Source organism: Apis florea, unplaced genomic scaffold (genome assembly GCF_048593485.1).
Source record: "Apis florea isolate Af1SG1 unplaced genomic scaffold, ASM4859348v1 contig_2272_pilon, whole genome shotgun sequence".
NCBI classification, from domain to species: Eukaryota; Metazoa; Arthropoda; class Insecta; order Hymenoptera; family Apidae; genus Apis; species Apis florea.
The window spans coordinates 8407696-8425102 of NW_028256549.1; the positions used below are offsets into that span (position 1 = coordinate 8407696).

Here is a 17407-nt window from a genome sequence, read left to right on the forward strand (position 1 = left end):
ATTTTAGATATTAATATGATCTGATGTTTATTCTTTAAAAAATAATATTATTTTTATCAGCAACAAAATGAAAAAAATGGTGCAAAAATACTAAAAATAATTTATATAATAAAATTTTGAATTTTAATATCATTGCAGGTGATATTATGCTGAATGCTGAAAAGTCCCCAAGTCTTGCTCACCTGCAGAAGCAAGGGTCTTCGGTGAGGGTGAGGTGTCATTGCGGGCGTACCAGTATGTACCACAGGGGCCATTGGTGGACCCGCCACCGGTACTGGGTGCCCTATATGGATTGGGGGCCGCGTCATACCCCGCCCACCTGGACACAGCCCCATCTAGACATGCACCAACACCAATGCATTGCAAACACCCAGGCGAAAACACCATTTTACCAGCCAATACTTTTATATACTTTTATATTAAATTACTTGCCTACATCCTACATTCATGACAAATTCGAGATTTCCTATTCTTATTTGTTATTATACTTAACAAAACTTGATAATTTATATTATATACTTATGATAAAATTCAAAATATAAAATTAACTATAAAATTACAAAATTAAAAATAATTTTCTGATATTAAAAATACAATATCCGCGTAACCGTATATTAATTTGTATTGAATTATATAGTACATTAATAAATGTATCATAAAGAATATATATATCGTAAAAATCATAAAAATAATTGTAAATAGTAAATTAATCTAATATATAATAAATTAAGATTATGATATTTAATTTTTATTATAAAATTAAAGATTGATTTTGTAATTTGTGTTATGTTTTTCGAAAAGCGATCATTATTGATTGCGAGATATTTAGTATTTTTGTGGTTAGAAGAAAGTGTTATTAGATATAATTGCATAAAAAATACTCAAGATTAAAGCGATGCAAAAACATCAGAACATCAAGAATATGTATAACGTATACAAACCTGTATAGGTCCGGGATAAGGGGGTGGTGGTCCAGGATATGGAGGTGGTGGTGGTGGTGGTGGTGGTGCAAGAGGCATTCGAGGGCCAATCATATGATTTACAGCAACCACTCTACCAGCAACATTTGGTACACCTGTTACTCTCATACCAAGACGTTGTTGCTGTGATACTGTAATAATAAATTTAAGTTAAAAACAGTATTTAAGATAAGTTATTTAGAATATTGTAGAATCATGCAATTATGAGCATATTTTAATATACATACCTTGGATATGTGTTTGTGGTATTCTCTGAGGATGTCCAGGAAATGTAGATGGATAACTGACTGTAACAGTGTTAGTTGATGTAACAACACCAACTGCTCCATCAGGCGAAAGTAAGCGAGTTCCTGGAGGCATTGGTCTACCCATTGCCGCAGCTTGCTGCACATGCTGATGCATTTGTTGTTGTACAACAACTGCTTGAGCATGTGATTGAGGCATAATTGTAGATGACTGTTGTGATGTTTGTGATGTTGCAGTAATAGGTGTTACTGTTTGTGCTTGTGTTGGAGCATTAGATGTCTCTGTTGGTGTTTGTACTGTAGTTGTCGTACACGTGTCACTTATGTCAGTGTGTACCGCATTCGTTACACTCAATTCTGTTGATTTTCGCTCTTCATCCTTAACTTCCTTCTTTTGTTTTTCGTCCTTTGTCTCTACTTCAACTTGTTCTAAATCTAAATCAAGTATATTTGTTTTCTCACCACCAGTAATGTTGTCTAATTCGGGATCTGCATATTCCAAAATATTAAAATCTGCTCCCATTTCAGCTGTAACAAAAGAAGAATTAAAATTTATATTCAACTTTATATGTAAGGGATATTTATTATAATGATTTTTCCGTTAATCTAGTGAAGAAATAGTTCTAGTTTTAAACAAAATTCACTTTGCAACAAATTACAAAAATAAAATTTTTTAAAAACTTCTTTTTCGATTCAAATTAAAGTCATTTTAATGATCTTGAAACATTATGCATTTTTGACTTCATAACATTATAATTAATCTCAAGAGTTTATCTATTACATTATGATTTTGAATTTAGAAATCTGGAATAATTACATAAAAATATTAACTTATAAAAATAAAATTTTAAAAGTATTAAATTATAGTGTAAATAAATTATAATATATACAGTATATATTTAAAAGTATTAAATTATATGTTAAATTATATATTTGATTTATAACTGTGTACAATATAATAATAATAATTATAATGTACAAGAGTTTGAATCTAATCTAGTATATTCATTATTTACATCAAAGTGAAAACATCAATAAGTTATATTCAAACAATTACATCAATATAATACATAAATTGTTATGTTATTTGATTTATGTATTAGCAAAATAACTTCCCAAGTTAATTTTCTTAATAAAATATAAAAGAAAAAATTGATTATGAATATAATATTAGACTTTTGTTTCTAGGCATTAAATATCAAATAAAAAATTTTTATTGAAAAATTTTTTACTATTGTAATTCATTAATGGTACATGCATTATAAATTAAACATAAACCATATCAAACTTTTTACATATTAATAATATATAATATATTAATAATAATAAAATTAATTCAGATTTATGAAATGATTATTAATATATATGAATTAATTATAGAGTATAAATCATATCACTTATTTTGATATTAAATATAATTCAAGTTAAAATAAATATCAAAAATACATAATTTTATTTAAAAAAATAAGATAATTTTTTATTGAAAAAAAAGTTTTTTAAAAAGTATTAATATTTATTATTGCAATTTATTAGAAATTGATTAACTTTTGTTTAACGAAATTGATTAAATAAACTTCGAAATAAACAAAAAGCCTGAAAAAACCTGATTATTATTACTATAAATTTTATATAATTAAAAATAAAACAAATTCCAAGTTATTATATGTTTTACTTACCAAGCAGTTCATCATCATCATCTCCTAAGTCTCCCAATATTGCACTTACGCCCTCGACCTCAACCATTGGTGCTCCTTCTTGCTCTAATTTTTCAAGTTCTGCAGTAACATTATCAGGAATTTCTGATGATTCAGAAGGGCTAACAGTAGCTTCATTAACCGTTGTTGGTATCAAAGGAGCTCTTATACTAACTCCTTGATTTAACATTCTAATTCCCTGATTTAAGTTATCTTGAGGTGTTCGTACTATACGTTGAGTTATATTTTGTCCTTGATTGGGATCTATAAATAAAATATTTGTTAAAGTATATAGAACAATATCATATAATTTCAAATTTCATATACCTGGAAATCTTTGTTGTTGTAAGACATCATAAGGTTCTGTAATAGAATTTCTTACAGCTGGCATACGTGTTTGTAAAGTCTGGTTTCCTTGAAAATGTTGAGGTATGGTTGCAGTTACTTGTGGTCTTTGCAAAAGCATTCTAGTTCGTGGATCTATATTCTGTATTCTAGCATCTATGTTTCCTGCCACAGGATGTCTTGAATTTATTCCTAAGCATATGTTAAATAAAATTAATAAAATGAAACAGCAAGTATTTTGTAATATTGTGATTGTGAAGATCATTTCCAACAAAATTGATTACTTTTTTTGTTGATTTATTGTCTTTAATTTTATTTAAATTAAAATATAATATAATTCACATAATATAGTTCATGAGAAAAGATATAAGTCATTATTTTTTTCATTTCGTATTTATTTAAAACGTAAGTTTTATAATCTATTTTTATATTAAAAACTTTATATTAAAAATATCATATTTTTTTCATTTTTTTAATCATGAAAAAAATTTTTTAAATATATTTTTTTCGGATTAAAATATTATTTTCTTAATATTAAAAATTATAAGCAAATTTTTATTTTTTAATTTGAAATCGAATTTTTTTTAAAATATTCGTATCATATTTCTCAAAATATTTTTTATAAAACAGTTAAGTCTCGTTTTGTTATGTTATTTTAATTAACAAAATAATGAACAGCAATAGATTTCATTTTAGATAAATTGCATGTTATCCTATAACTATTTGACTGTGTCATTATTATCCTTTATGTTATTTTAGAGAAATCTATGAAATCAAATGGTTTTATTATTATTTCAATAATATCATTTAAGCTTATAGAAAAATTATATTGATCTACTTTTATATAATAATCAATGATACAGTTCCAGTACATAATTTTAATTTTTAATAATAATCAAATTTATATATTTTTTCTATTCATTATCGATGTTATTTATATACATATTTTTCATCATTTAATAATATATATATACATATATATGTTTTTATATATCATTAAAAATTAATCTAGCTAATCTTCTATCAAGAGAAAGATATGGAAATATCAAAAAGAATGACATGGATAAAATAATTTTGAATAACAGGATTAAAAGTTATATATAAGAAAAAACTAAACTATAACTTTATATCAAAAACAATATCAAAAACAATTATTAAATAAACAAATTTTTTATAAAATTATTTTGTGATATTGCATAAAATTATGAAACTTCTACTAATGGCAATAATAAATAATGCTACAACAAAGAAAACAAATTGATAGTATATTCTATTTGTTCTTTCTCATTTGCATCGAAAGTAATATTTGAAAATGATATTTTTATCCATTCAAATAATTTCTGAGAAAATATTTGATTATTTAACAATCTTTATCTAATATATATATAAAATAATGTACATTTATGTACATTTAAGAGTTTTTCATAGAATTTGTGATTCTAACATATAATTTTGTAAAAAAAAAAAGAAATCATCAAAATCATAAATATGATACATTAAATTTATAAAATTTGTTCTATCTTTACATTATATATATATAATATGTAACAGCTCATTATAATAATATAAAAATATTATATTAATAAATATCTTAAATATATTTTGTATATGAATTTAAATCTGCAATTAAATCTTATTTTGGAAAAAAAAACAATTTAAAATGGCACAAAAAATTTTGAATATAACATATTTTTAAATTTATATAAGATAGATTGAAAATTTTTTACAAATTTTTATAAATTATTAATAAGATGGTAATTTGATGGATATTACTGAGATGATAATAAAACTATTTGATTTCATAATCATATTTCATAATTATCACTTCACTAAAAAAACAGACATAAGATAGTAGTGACTACTAGTGACTGATCAATCGACCATCGTGATCTATTTACCTAAGAGTAATGATCTATTTACCTAAAATAATACCTAAAATAATTTTTCAATCTGTTATGAAATTAATTGTCCATTAATTTTCGTTTATTAATTGAAATAACATGAAAATAAGATTCAACTAATTCATAAAAAACATTTTAATTTTTTAAAAACGCAATCTAAAAATTGAAAACTAAAATTGCTAATTTTTAATATTGAAAAAATAATTGATTCAAAAAAGATATATTTAAAAATTTTTCTATTTCTTCCAAAATGAAAAAAAAAAAAAAAGGATGAAATATATCTGATAAATATTTTCAATATAAACATTCAAATTTTTGTAAAATTGGCAAAAATCGCAGAATTCAAAATATAATTTTTAAACAAAATCAGTGATGACTCATATTTCTCTAATTTTATGTGAACATTATATATTATATATCATATTATATCTTTATATTATATTATATTATATCTCAATTTGAATAAAATTTAAAACATCGAGGAAAAAAATGATCAATTTGGACATGGCATGATCCAACAATAAGAAAAAATAAACAATATAGAATGTTACCAATTTGATTTCTTATTAAAACATTTGGTTGAATAGGCATCCTAGCTCTAACAATACCAGGAGGTAAAGGATGCCTGAAAGTACCTTCACCAGTACTACTTGCCGCTTGTTGTGGAAGTTGTACATGACCTGTATCAAATTGTTGATTGCTTTCCGTATTATTTTGATTATCTAGAAATTGATACAAACTTATTTGAAATATATGATTTAATAAAATAAAATAATCTCTACTATATAATATACCTTGATTCCATGTAGTGCTCACAGGTTCCATTTTTTTATTAAATTGTTGTCTTTGCAATAGATCACGTAACTGTCTATTATTAATCACTTCTGATTGTTGATTGAACACTTCAGGTTGTTGTGAATCTTGTCGAGATTCTGGCCTTGGTGAGGAATAATTTGGAGCAGGAGAAGGTGTGGGAGGCTGGCTACTGTATGGATCAGGTGTACGAGATGGTGCATATACATGAGTAGAAGGACGAGTAGTAGGAGCATTAAACATAGGCCGTGGTGTACCTGGTGGTTGAGAAAAGACATCGCTTCTTGGAGAAGTGGAGTACGATGATGTACCACTAATTTGTGACCTAGGAGTTTGAGAACCTTGAGAATAAGCTTCAGTACTATCAAAACGTTGAAAATGATCTTGAGGTTGTGATGAAGCTGGAGACTGTGGAAAATCATGAGGAGACTGTGGCGCTTGCGGAGAAAACGGAGAAGGTGGTTGTGTAAAATTATTTGGCATTCCTGGTCTAACAACATTTCCAACTGGACGTGTCATTGTTGTACAAGGTTGAGTGGGTAAACGTGGTATACTCTGATGAGGACTTTGAGGTGCTAAACCTCGTGTAACTTTTATGGAAGGAGCGGCAAATGTATTGCGTGATCCTGGAGACGGTGAAGCTAATGGTCCCATATGATTTCCATCCTATAAAATAAATAATATTTATAAAAATATATTTCCATCATTGTAAAAATATATAAAAAATATGTAAAAATTATAATAGTATTAACTAAAATTTTACCTGTGATGTGGAAACTTGTAGTTGTGTTGTTAATCCTGTAGTATTGTCGGCATTTACTTGAGTTGTATTATCGTCATTTATTTGTCTATGAACTCTAGTAATAGCTACCAAAAAACATTTATAATATAAATCCAAAATTTAAATGTTATAAATATATATATATATTTTAGTTTAGAATTACATACCATGTACACGTTGTTCATGAATAACTTGTTGTTGCATCTGTGCTTGCTGTTGACGCAATGCTTGCAATTGTTTCCATTGACGTTCTTGTTCAGCTTCTCTACTGGAACGATCTCTATTGGAAAGTCTCTCTTGTTCCTGTTAAAAACAATTTTATTAGATCTAAAAATTAGTTATAAAAGAAGATCATTATATTCTTACAATCTGTGTCAATAAAATACTTAATACGAATTATTTAATAATAATAAAATATTTTATTTCGAAATTTTTAATATTTTTTAATATTATTTAATTATTTAATCAACGAAGTAATTTAAGAATATAGTGATCCATTTTTTCTCGAAGCAATATAAAATATACAATAAGGCAAATTGACAATCAGCCAAGTGTACTTTAAATTCAACATTCAAATGATATTACTAAATTAATATAATTAGCAAAATCTTAATATTTATATATGCAACACAGTTATAATAACCAGCCACCATCTAGAATAAATATTATTTAATCAAAAGTTTATATAAAGAAATTTTTTTTTACCACACAAAACACCCATAAACATTTATTTCAGATTAATTTATAATATTTCCATGCACTGTATCATTGAGTAGAAAAAAATATATTTTGTCTTGTATCAAAAAGATACAAGATTATTTTTCTTGTGCATATTAAATAAAATAAAAAAAATTTATTATATTTATAATAAAAATCATATGCAACTGAAAACATAAATAATTTAAAATACTTTAAAATTATATTTTAAATATATTGTTAGCAATTAAAAATTTAAATTGTTATTAAATATGATTAAATAATAATAATTAAATATATGTATAACATAATATGTATAAAAATAATAACACCAAATCTAAAATACTGTTGTGTTTGTACTACTAAAAACATAAGCATCTGAAAATGTAAAAAGCAACAAACGTTAGTAAAATTAATTATAATATTGTAGGGTATAACATATTACATTCAACAAATATCTACCAAAGAATTTATAACACAATTTAAAAAAAGCAATATCATATGGATAAATAGGAAGTTAAATATATTTATTTTTATATGAAATATAATATTTATATGAAATATTTTTGGAATGAAGGAACAGGAAAAAAGAAAAATATGTGCTACCAGTTGTCTTTAACATGCCATTACAATATAATGAGATATGCAAAATAAAATATTTGCAATAATACAGTCCAACAAATTATCTAATATAAAATTTATATAATATAATAAAAAGTGTCTGATCAATTAAACTAAATATTATTAAATAAAAATAATATATATTTTAACATGAGATATGATTCATTACATGAAACTATTTATCATATCAATAATGCATTAACGACTGGAATATTCTATATCTTTGATAAAAATAACTAAAATATCGTTGAGATTGATGCATATACAACAATAATTCTATTATCTTTGTTCTAAAAATGGAAAGGACACTAAATGCCGATCAGACACGTGGCACAAAGCAAGACACTAGAGGCACAGAATAGGTGGCTCACCATAGCCGGGGACTGTACAGGTACAGTGTGAATAATTGCAGTGGGTGGCGGATCGTAGTGCTCCTGGCTGAGGGAAGGAAGGGTGCGCATGATTTCAGATGGGGTGAGCACTCTAATCTGGTGGTCTACCGAGGATAATTGGCGAACAGGACCTACTCCCACCATAACGTTGGTAGTGGGGGATGCCTGAGAAATGCTCAGACTGTTAGCGATAGTACTGGTACTGATCGTAATGTGAGCAGGTGTAGGACGTTGCTGGGATGGTGACGTTTGATGCTGCCCTTCACCGGCGCCCATGTTGCAGTAAGAAGCAGTTGCTGATGTGCAAGGCGTGGCTGACGACTGAGCTACTCTAGCCTGGCTACCGGATATCTCTTGGTGCGCCAGGCTGTTAATGGAATTAATAGAATTCACAGAACTGGGCCTGGGTGAAGAAGAAGGGGTCGTGGATGTTGGAGAAGGACTCGGGGAAGTAGATGTTAGCTGCTTCGGCGGTCCCTGCACCGCACACACCTCCGCATGATGATTACTGCTAACTGTTGATACTGTCACTCCTGCGGTCGACACAGTCATTCCATTCTTTTCCTGTGTCTTTTCACTGCCCACTGAGGTCAAAAGTCCAATCTGCCTTTGGTTGGAAGCCATAGCTACTACTGGAGAAACTTGAGCTGATGTCATAGTTGTGACAGGTTTGGTGATGATGGTAGGTGCACTTGTTGCAGTGACTGGGGTCGTGCTTGGTATATCCTTGGATATCTGTCGGTTCAAGGGGTGCCTCGTTCACACACTTACATTATAGTATTCATGGCTTACATATTTCGAAAATACATCATACAAAGGCAATAGTGTAAAATTCAATTCTTCAGAGGATTCTAAGGAAAATGAAGGACCACTATTGGGAAAAAGCTAGATTTAAATCGGTATTCCTAAAATATCAAATTAGCATCTACATTTCTAATGAAACATGATCTGACTGAAGATATGATTAAATATTGTTAGAAAAATGGTGATTTATATTTAGAATGTAAGTAAAGAATATGTTTCAATGTAATTAAATAATGTAATAACATTCATCATGGCGATTAACATAAATATAAAGCAATTGCATATTATGTCCAATATAAAAGAATATATTTTAATGTAATATAATATTAAAAGAACAATTAGAAGTTAATGTAATTATAAATTTTTTATATTGCAGTTAATTATCTATATTTTTATATTATATTATCAAGTTTCTTCTTTAAACAGATCATGTGAATGAAATTTCAATAATTGTAAGTACAGGTATTGGACACAAAGGACAAGCTGTTAGTTTGACCTGTGTGTTAGCACAAGACATCTTTAAAGATGACAATGGATACGATTCACATAAAGATTCACGCTTTTCTAGCACTTATATTTTTTTTAGAAGTATTCTAAAAACTATTCCTACCTGCTGAGTCTTTTTCATTCGAATTGCAGCTCTATTATCTCTTGCCAGTGTTAGATATGGAGCTTTTTTATCATTGGGCAATGCACGCCATTTTTTCAATATTTGTTTACATCTTTCTGACCAAGCTTAAATAATATACATAAATATAAATTAATATAATCATTTAAATTAAACTTATATCTAAAATACATTCAAAATAAAAAATAAAATAAATATATACCTGGATATTCTGTTTTCCATTCTGGATGATTAATATTTGCATAAAGTACAGAAGATATAGTAGCTCCTGGACCTAAAGCTTCATCAGCTTCCATTTTAAGATTACTTCTTTGGTTATAAGAAATTGTAGTATTGCTTGTTGATGAAGTACCCTCATCATCAGGATTGACCCATGGACTTCGTGGTTCAGAGAAAGCAGGACTGAATTGTGGACTACTATAAAATATAGAATGAAAAAAGAAAAAAAAAAAAATTATTTAAAATATTTTATTTTTCAATTTTATTATATGTAATATGAACATACTTGCTGTATTCTGAATGATATGGAGATGGTGGTGGAAAACTCATTGGAGAATTTAAATTAGATTGACCAACAGAAGGTAATGTACCAGGTACTTGAGGTCTTGCTATAGGCATTGTTGTTTGTATACCTATTATATTTTTTACAAAAATTATGTATTTTAAATCATAATTTTTTATCAAAAATAATTATTAAATTAGTTTACCAGGATGTGGTAATGGAGACACAAGAGGTGTTGTAGAAGATGCAGGATGTGGTGGTTGAGTTTGAACAGGAAAAACTGATGATTCTTGAGATTCTTGAGATTCATCAGTTAAAACCCCTTTAAATATTTCTTCAATATCTTTACTATCCATGTTAGGTAAACCTAATAAAAATGTAACTGATAATTAATATTATTATTATTATAAATAATAGAAAATTGATAATAATCTACCTGTATCTCTGACCATTGATTCTATATTGAAATGTGGACTGAGAATATCTGTTAATTCATCTTTAGTCGTTCCTGGTGTATCATCCAATTCATCTAACGCTTCACTAGCTTTTGCTAAGTCTTCATCTGGTTCATTCATTATAGTATTAACAAGATCATTGTCAAGTAAATCACCCGAAATAGGCAATATATCACCAAGAGCTTCAGTATCACTACCTTCGTCATCTACAATTTCTTCACGTTTTATAGGTGCTTCTGAAGGTACTTTCTCTTCTTCCTTTTCTTGTTTAGCTTTAACTTGTTCCATTGCTTTTAATTCATCTTGAGATAATTGAATAGTATCTGCATTTCCAGATACATTTCGTTCACTATCTGATTCACTGCTACTTTCCAATTCCTTATCTTTGGTTGTATCCATAAGATCTTTACCAAAGAACGCCTCTTGCATGTAGAGAGGAAAACATTCGGAAAGTTTTGTCTTTGGTTTTCTTCTCTGTGGTTTTCTACGTGGTTTATCATCGTTTACAACTGTTGAATCCGATGGTTTTTCTGTATCTCCATCTTCTTCTTTATCTTTGCGAGTACCTCTTAATCTAACAATAAAACCACCGATGCCTAACTTTTGTAAGTTACGTTGTCGTTTACGTCTTAAAATTGGTATGCCATTTTCAGTTGTATAAATACTAAAACCTTCTGGTGGTGGTTGATCACCACGTGGCGTCCATACCATACCTTCTTTGAGTACTTCTGTTGGTTCGTCTTTAACATCCGCTAAATCTATTTTTCCTCCATTTTCTTCTAAAGAATTATCTAAACTCCCACCAGCAACTACAGATTCTATAGTTGCCATTATATCTGCTTCTTTATCAATTAAAGGATGTATTTTTCTTCTTTTCTTTCTTGTTTGTTGATGTTCTGAAGTCAATGATTTTATGTGATTCATACCAGCTTCAGATAAATAAACGCCATCAATTAAATATTGTTGAGGAGAAGGTTTATAAAGATCAGGACTGCGTGATGTCGGTGGTGGAGAACGGGGATATTTGTTTGGTTGTGGTTTTGGTTGACTACATAAAATATGGGGTGGTGGAATATCTCTTGGACGACAAAGTATACAAATATAACCTTCTTCTGCACATTTTTCAGCTTCTGCTTCACTTTTAATCGAATCACATGCACAATGCAACCATCTTTCACATTGAATGCATTGTATTATTAAATCACCTTCATTATATGCTTCTTGACAAGATATGCAGGCAGTGTGAGATGCACAAGGACCACACTGTGTATAATTTTTTTGCCAACTACTATTAAATCCTGGATCATTTGAACCACATGTTTGACAATGGGCACACCATTTGCACTTCCATGTTCCATGTGGCACATAATCTAATGGTGGATCCATGCAATAAATATGATAACTGATATCACAATCATCACATAAAATCAAACGACCCTCGTCATTTCTTTCACCACAACCTTCGCATACTGTACAATCAAGGCACCGCCAACCTTTTTGTAATATTACTTTAGTAACTTTGACATTAGCGCAATAAGGGTGATAACACTGACCACATTGTGCACAAGCAATTAAACATCCTTCTTGGTCAGTGCCAATTGCACCACACATTACGCAAATATCTTGAGTCAATACAAATTTATCTTTTGCAGAACATAATACAAGTCTATTTTCAATACCTGGTTCATCTTCTTTTGAAAATGAGTCTGACATTGGTCTCTGTAATAATTGATATACACAATTAAGATATATTTATTTCTATAAAAGAAGAGACATTAAGACATTAAGAACTAATATAAATAATACTAATATAAATTTTACCTGCAGTCCTACACCAGGTACACCAAAAATACCTCTCATTTTTGCTTTGGGTCCTCTTTTTCTTCCAAATTCTGTCATTTTTTGTCGTTTTTGATATCCAAGTTTACCAATTCCTTTTGGTCGGCCAATGATTCCACCTCCAAGTCCTAGTCGCTTCTTTGCAATTTTAGACGCACAAAATGGCTTTCCTTTTCCAAGACCTATAGAATACAGTGCTTCCTCTGATCCTCCTTGATAATCAAATTCTGACGAATCTCCATCACCGTACAGACTTTCTTGCGATGCACTTAAACTCAAATCTCCACCATAATCGTCAATATTATCTTTTCTTTTTACAAGTGCCATATTTTTGCAATGTAGACAAACATATTCATAATCAGGTTTAACTTCTTTACGATGTTGATAAGTTAATGGATCAGCCTCAGGGTCACAGGTACCATGAACAAATTTTTTACATGCACTACATTGAACCATTTCTCTATACGCGGCAGCTCGATATGCCTTTCTACAAAGAGGACACGAAAAACCTTTGTTTCTTTGTTGGTAACACGAATCACATACAGTGTAATGGGAATGCCACCGTGATGAAAGACCAGCGCCTGGTGTACGCGAACCACAGTCTGTGCATACACGGCAGCACTTACACTTCCAACCATATTTAGGTATAGATGTAACAATTGGTCGTAAACAACTAGGATGATACGCTTTTTCACAACGTTCACATAACATTACTTTTGAAACATCTTCTGGTTGACGGCACACTTGACATACTCTGCAAGATGCACACTGCCAGCCAGCTCGTACACCAGGTAATAATGCCAAACCAACACAACTACCATGATAGTGTTGGCCGCAAATGGAACACATTACTAAGTTGGAAACATCTCCCATTCCACAGCACTGCATACATGTAACATCACCGTTCACTAAAATAAAAGAGAATATATAAATATGTACATTTAATATACATAAATATTCTACACAAATAGTATACATATCAAAATATAATACACAAATATTCTATATAAATTTTTTAGTTAAATAAACGATTAGCACTTACATAGAAGTGGAACCTGTCCCAAATGTTGACTGCAAAAAAGGGACAAACTTTTTGTATCTTGAAAACAACTTGAAGCTGCAGCACATGGTAAATGAAAATAACGATTGCACGATGCCACCTATTAAAAAGTAAAATATATGTATTGTACTTTTTATTATAATTGATTGTACTATGTACTATGTATTGAATTAGGTCAAATAAACAAAACATTTAGCATATAAATCAGATGCTGGAACTTTAACTATTGGTGAGTGAATTAGTCAACTGCTGATATTAGGACCAATAATATTGAACAAATTATATTATCAATTGAGTATTTTTTATAGACTATTTATAAATTTCTATCTCATTTTTGTTTGATTTTATTTTTCTTTATTTATTTATTTTTTAATTTAAAAAATCTAATCAATTTTAATAATAAATTAATATTTTAAAAAGTTATATATATAATATATATTTTGAAATCGTTTTCGATTATATGTTGCCTAAATTATGATATCTCTTTATAATTCTTAGATTAACTCGTTATATTTATAAAATATATATTTATATATATTTATAAAATATTTATATATATTTATAAAAAAGATTTAAAAAAAGAGAGTAAAAAATACTGACTTTGCAAGGAATTCCAGCTCCATAATGAGAACAAAAAGCGCAACGTCTCGATGAAGCTTGAACTATCGCTGGACTCAACGATTCTGTTGTTAACTCTTGAGTATTGCTTGACCATACTGCACAAGATTGATGAACGTAATAGTGCCCAGTTGATTCAAATAATGTTCCTATTTCTGGTTCTTCCGAATATCCTACTATAGTTAATTCTTCCACTGGTTCCGAAAAATTTGTTAGACTAGTATTTCTATAAATAATAATTTAATTATAGTTAACATAAAAATAATTACATATATGAAAATTTATTGTACCTAAATACCTGCACTTAGCTAGACTTTTTTGTCTACGACAAGTGACAGCACCAGGACCTGCTGCACGTGGACTTTTGTCTCCAGTAGATATATCAATAAGATGATCAGTTGTTTCGTCGCGATTAGTTGATTTTTCAGGAGTGAAACCTTCAGGGCAAGTAAATCTTAACAATTCACCCTGACCTAATTGACTTCTTTCACCCAAATTACATAAAGCACATACTTTCCCTGGCCTAAAAAATTACATTTTCTTAATAAATATTTTACTTATTTTTTTATTTTGTTATTAATAATGCAATTAATATAAAAATATAAAGAAAAATATTTGATATTCTTACCATTGTTCTAGAAAATATGGTGGTTCTTCTGGTGCTGGCATGCATCTCTCAGTGTTAGATGTCTCTCCATCAGGAGTATCTTCACCAAGACGAAGAGGACTTGGGGATTCTGAATGTGTATCATCATCTTTACTTTTAGTACGGCGTGGTACACCTCTTGCATATCCAAGACTAAAAAATAAAAATAAAAAAAAAATCAAATATAATTGCATATTACATATAAATTAATTTAATATAAAAAATTATATTTATGCATTTCATTTTTACGAAATACTAACCCTTTACCCCTAGTAGTTCCTCTTCCAAAAGGTCTACGAGTACCTCCACCACGTGTAATACCAAGTGGACGTTCTTTTCTAGGTCTACCTGGGCCCCGCCTAATATTTAAAGGTTTGCCTCCAGGAAGTGGAAATTTCTGGTACCGTAAAGGATCATGAAAAGCTTCATCTGGGGTTACTGCAAGAGAAACAAACTTTTGTGCTTCCTCTGAAATGATATATAATTTTTATAATAACATTTTATATTAAAAATATTAAAAATGCAATATAAATTATTCATATCATAAATTTATTAATATATAATACATGATATATATATATATATATATATATATATATATATATATATATATATATACTCACTATTACCAGGAGTTGTTGGTACAGGACCAAGCAATTGATCTGAATTGGCTGGTGATACAGGAATTCCTGTTGTTTCTTCATCTTCATCTTCACCATCAGAGGCTTCATCTAGTTCCATTTCTTCCTCACCCTCAAGACGCTCTTCATCATCCATGGCACCTCTACTAGACCTCTGTTGCTATGTAGTCCTATGTAAATAAAAAAATTTGTATTATAAATGTGAATTTAAAAATCAATTTTCTGTAAATTTATGTTTATATTAAAAAATTGAAGAATTACAATGAAATTTTTAAATATATCTCTTATATCTAAATTTTTTAGATATATTAACTTATTGAATATTAAAATATAATTATACAAAATTAAAATATAATTATAATATGCTAAAAAAATTGACAAAATATATTTAATATTCTTTGTATTTAATATTATTAAAATATAATTATAATATGCTAAAAAAATTGACAAAATATATTTAATATTCTTTGTATTTAATATTATTCATAATTTTACTATAATAAGTTATTGTAAAATTATCATAAATTATATTTTTTAATTACATATATTAATTATATTTAATTATAAGTTTTCTTGATCTATGATTATTGATCTGAATTTTTATAAAATAGATTATATTATTTATCTTTATTTAATGACATTTAAAAGATAAAAATATAATATATATGAATTGTATGTACATAAAAAAATTAATGACAGTTATAAGAATTCATTATAAAAAAAAAAAAATACAAACAAATTTTATAACACATATATTATATGTAATGTATTAATTTCAACCTTGACTTTCTTTCAACTTCATATTTTATATTTTTATATTTTTTTAAATAAAATATCATATTTTTCTCTTTTTCACTCTTTTTTTAAACATAAAAATAATATTTTGAAATAATTTAAACACAAAATATACAATTCCAAAATTAAAAACTTAGGTTTTTTTAGAAGTAAATAAATATCTTTTTGAACATAAGACAAACAAACCTTTAAAATATATTAATACATAATTCTAAATAAAAATTTTCCTTTAAAATAATAAATTTTCAATTAATAGTTATTCATATGTTAAATTATTCTTAAAATGTTCTTATTGTAAAGATCTATTTTTAAATAAAAGAATATCATATTTTATATAAATATATCTTAAATATATATAATCACACAATATTTATAAAATTTTATTTAATATTTATTCTTTCATTCATTTTTCATCTTTTAAAATCTTGAAATAATATTTATAATTCAAAATTTTTTAAATTTATTTAAATTGTTACTAATAATTCATGTATAAGCGATGTACAAAACATCAATCATTTTCTTACGTGTCAATGCTCATTCCTTAGTCTTATCATAAATTTCTATATTAATATTAATTTTCATAAGAAAAATTTGGTTTCACTTAAAAATTATTTTCACTGTTAATAAAAGACACAACCTCGTTTTTGGTTCGAACTCACATAGTTTTTAATCTCTTTATAGTATAGTCCTCAGTCAGCTACAGCAGGATGGCGTGCCGCTCGACAATCGGCGGTCATTCCACAGTGGGGAAAACCGAGGCACTATAATCACCGAAAAACGCCACTTTTCATCACCAAAACTCACAAACTGTACTTGTCACTATAAACCATATCATCACATACGAAACATTGTTTTGTGATTAAATTCCCGCGTGCACAATTAATTTAGACTAAATAAGGCAAAGGACAATTTTGTTGGCACGGCCTTTACGGCGACAGTACGCCATTGCTA

At 28.1% G+C, this 17407-nt stretch overlaps 1 protein-coding gene across 3 annotated transcripts in view; it reads right to left on the reverse strand.

The window, feature by feature from the left end:
- Window positions 1–17407, reverse strand: part of LOC100866111 (uncharacterized) — a 31241-nt gene that overhangs the window by 13643 nt on the left and 191 nt on the right. For 2 of the 3 annotated variants that reach the window (XM_086917900.1, XM_086917899.1), the window contains exons 2-23: window positions 17116–17217; window positions 15644–15831; window positions 15281–15488; window positions 15003–15173; window positions 14673–14897; window positions 14357–14600; window positions 13739–13856; window positions 12679–13604; window positions 10839–12576; window positions 10608–10769; window positions 10406–10532; window positions 10103–10317; window positions 9883–10007; window positions 8961–9203; window positions 6927–7062; window positions 6742–6845; window positions 5960–6644; window positions 5717–5887; window positions 3247–3456; window positions 2902–3183; window positions 1208–1753; window positions 942–1111 (exon numbers count right to left, since the gene is read on the reverse strand). In XM_086917900.1, coding sequence (XP_086774026.1) covers window positions 942–1111; window positions 1208–1753; window positions 2902–3183; window positions 3247–3456; window positions 5717–5887; window positions 5960–6644; window positions 6742–6845; window positions 6927–7062; window positions 8961–9203; window positions 9883–10007; window positions 10103–10317; window positions 10406–10532; window positions 10608–10769; window positions 10839–12576; window positions 12679–13604; window positions 13739–13856; window positions 14357–14600; window positions 14673–14897; window positions 15003–15173; window positions 15281–15488; window positions 15644–15797 — 6960 coding nt within the window. In that variant the 5' untranslated portion in view covers window positions 15798–15831; window positions 17116–17217. Of the gene's footprint in view, window positions 1–182; window positions 336–941; window positions 1112–1207; window positions 1754–2901; window positions 3184–3246; window positions 3457–5716; window positions 5888–5959; window positions 6645–6741; window positions 6846–6926; window positions 7063–8960; window positions 9204–9882; window positions 10008–10102; window positions 10318–10405; window positions 10533–10607; window positions 10770–10838; window positions 12577–12678; window positions 13605–13738; window positions 13857–14356; window positions 14601–14672; window positions 14898–15002; window positions 15174–15280; window positions 15489–15643; window positions 15832–17115; window positions 17218–17407 lie in introns of all 3 variants that reach the window. The other variant, XM_086917898.1, reaches the window with a different exon arrangement.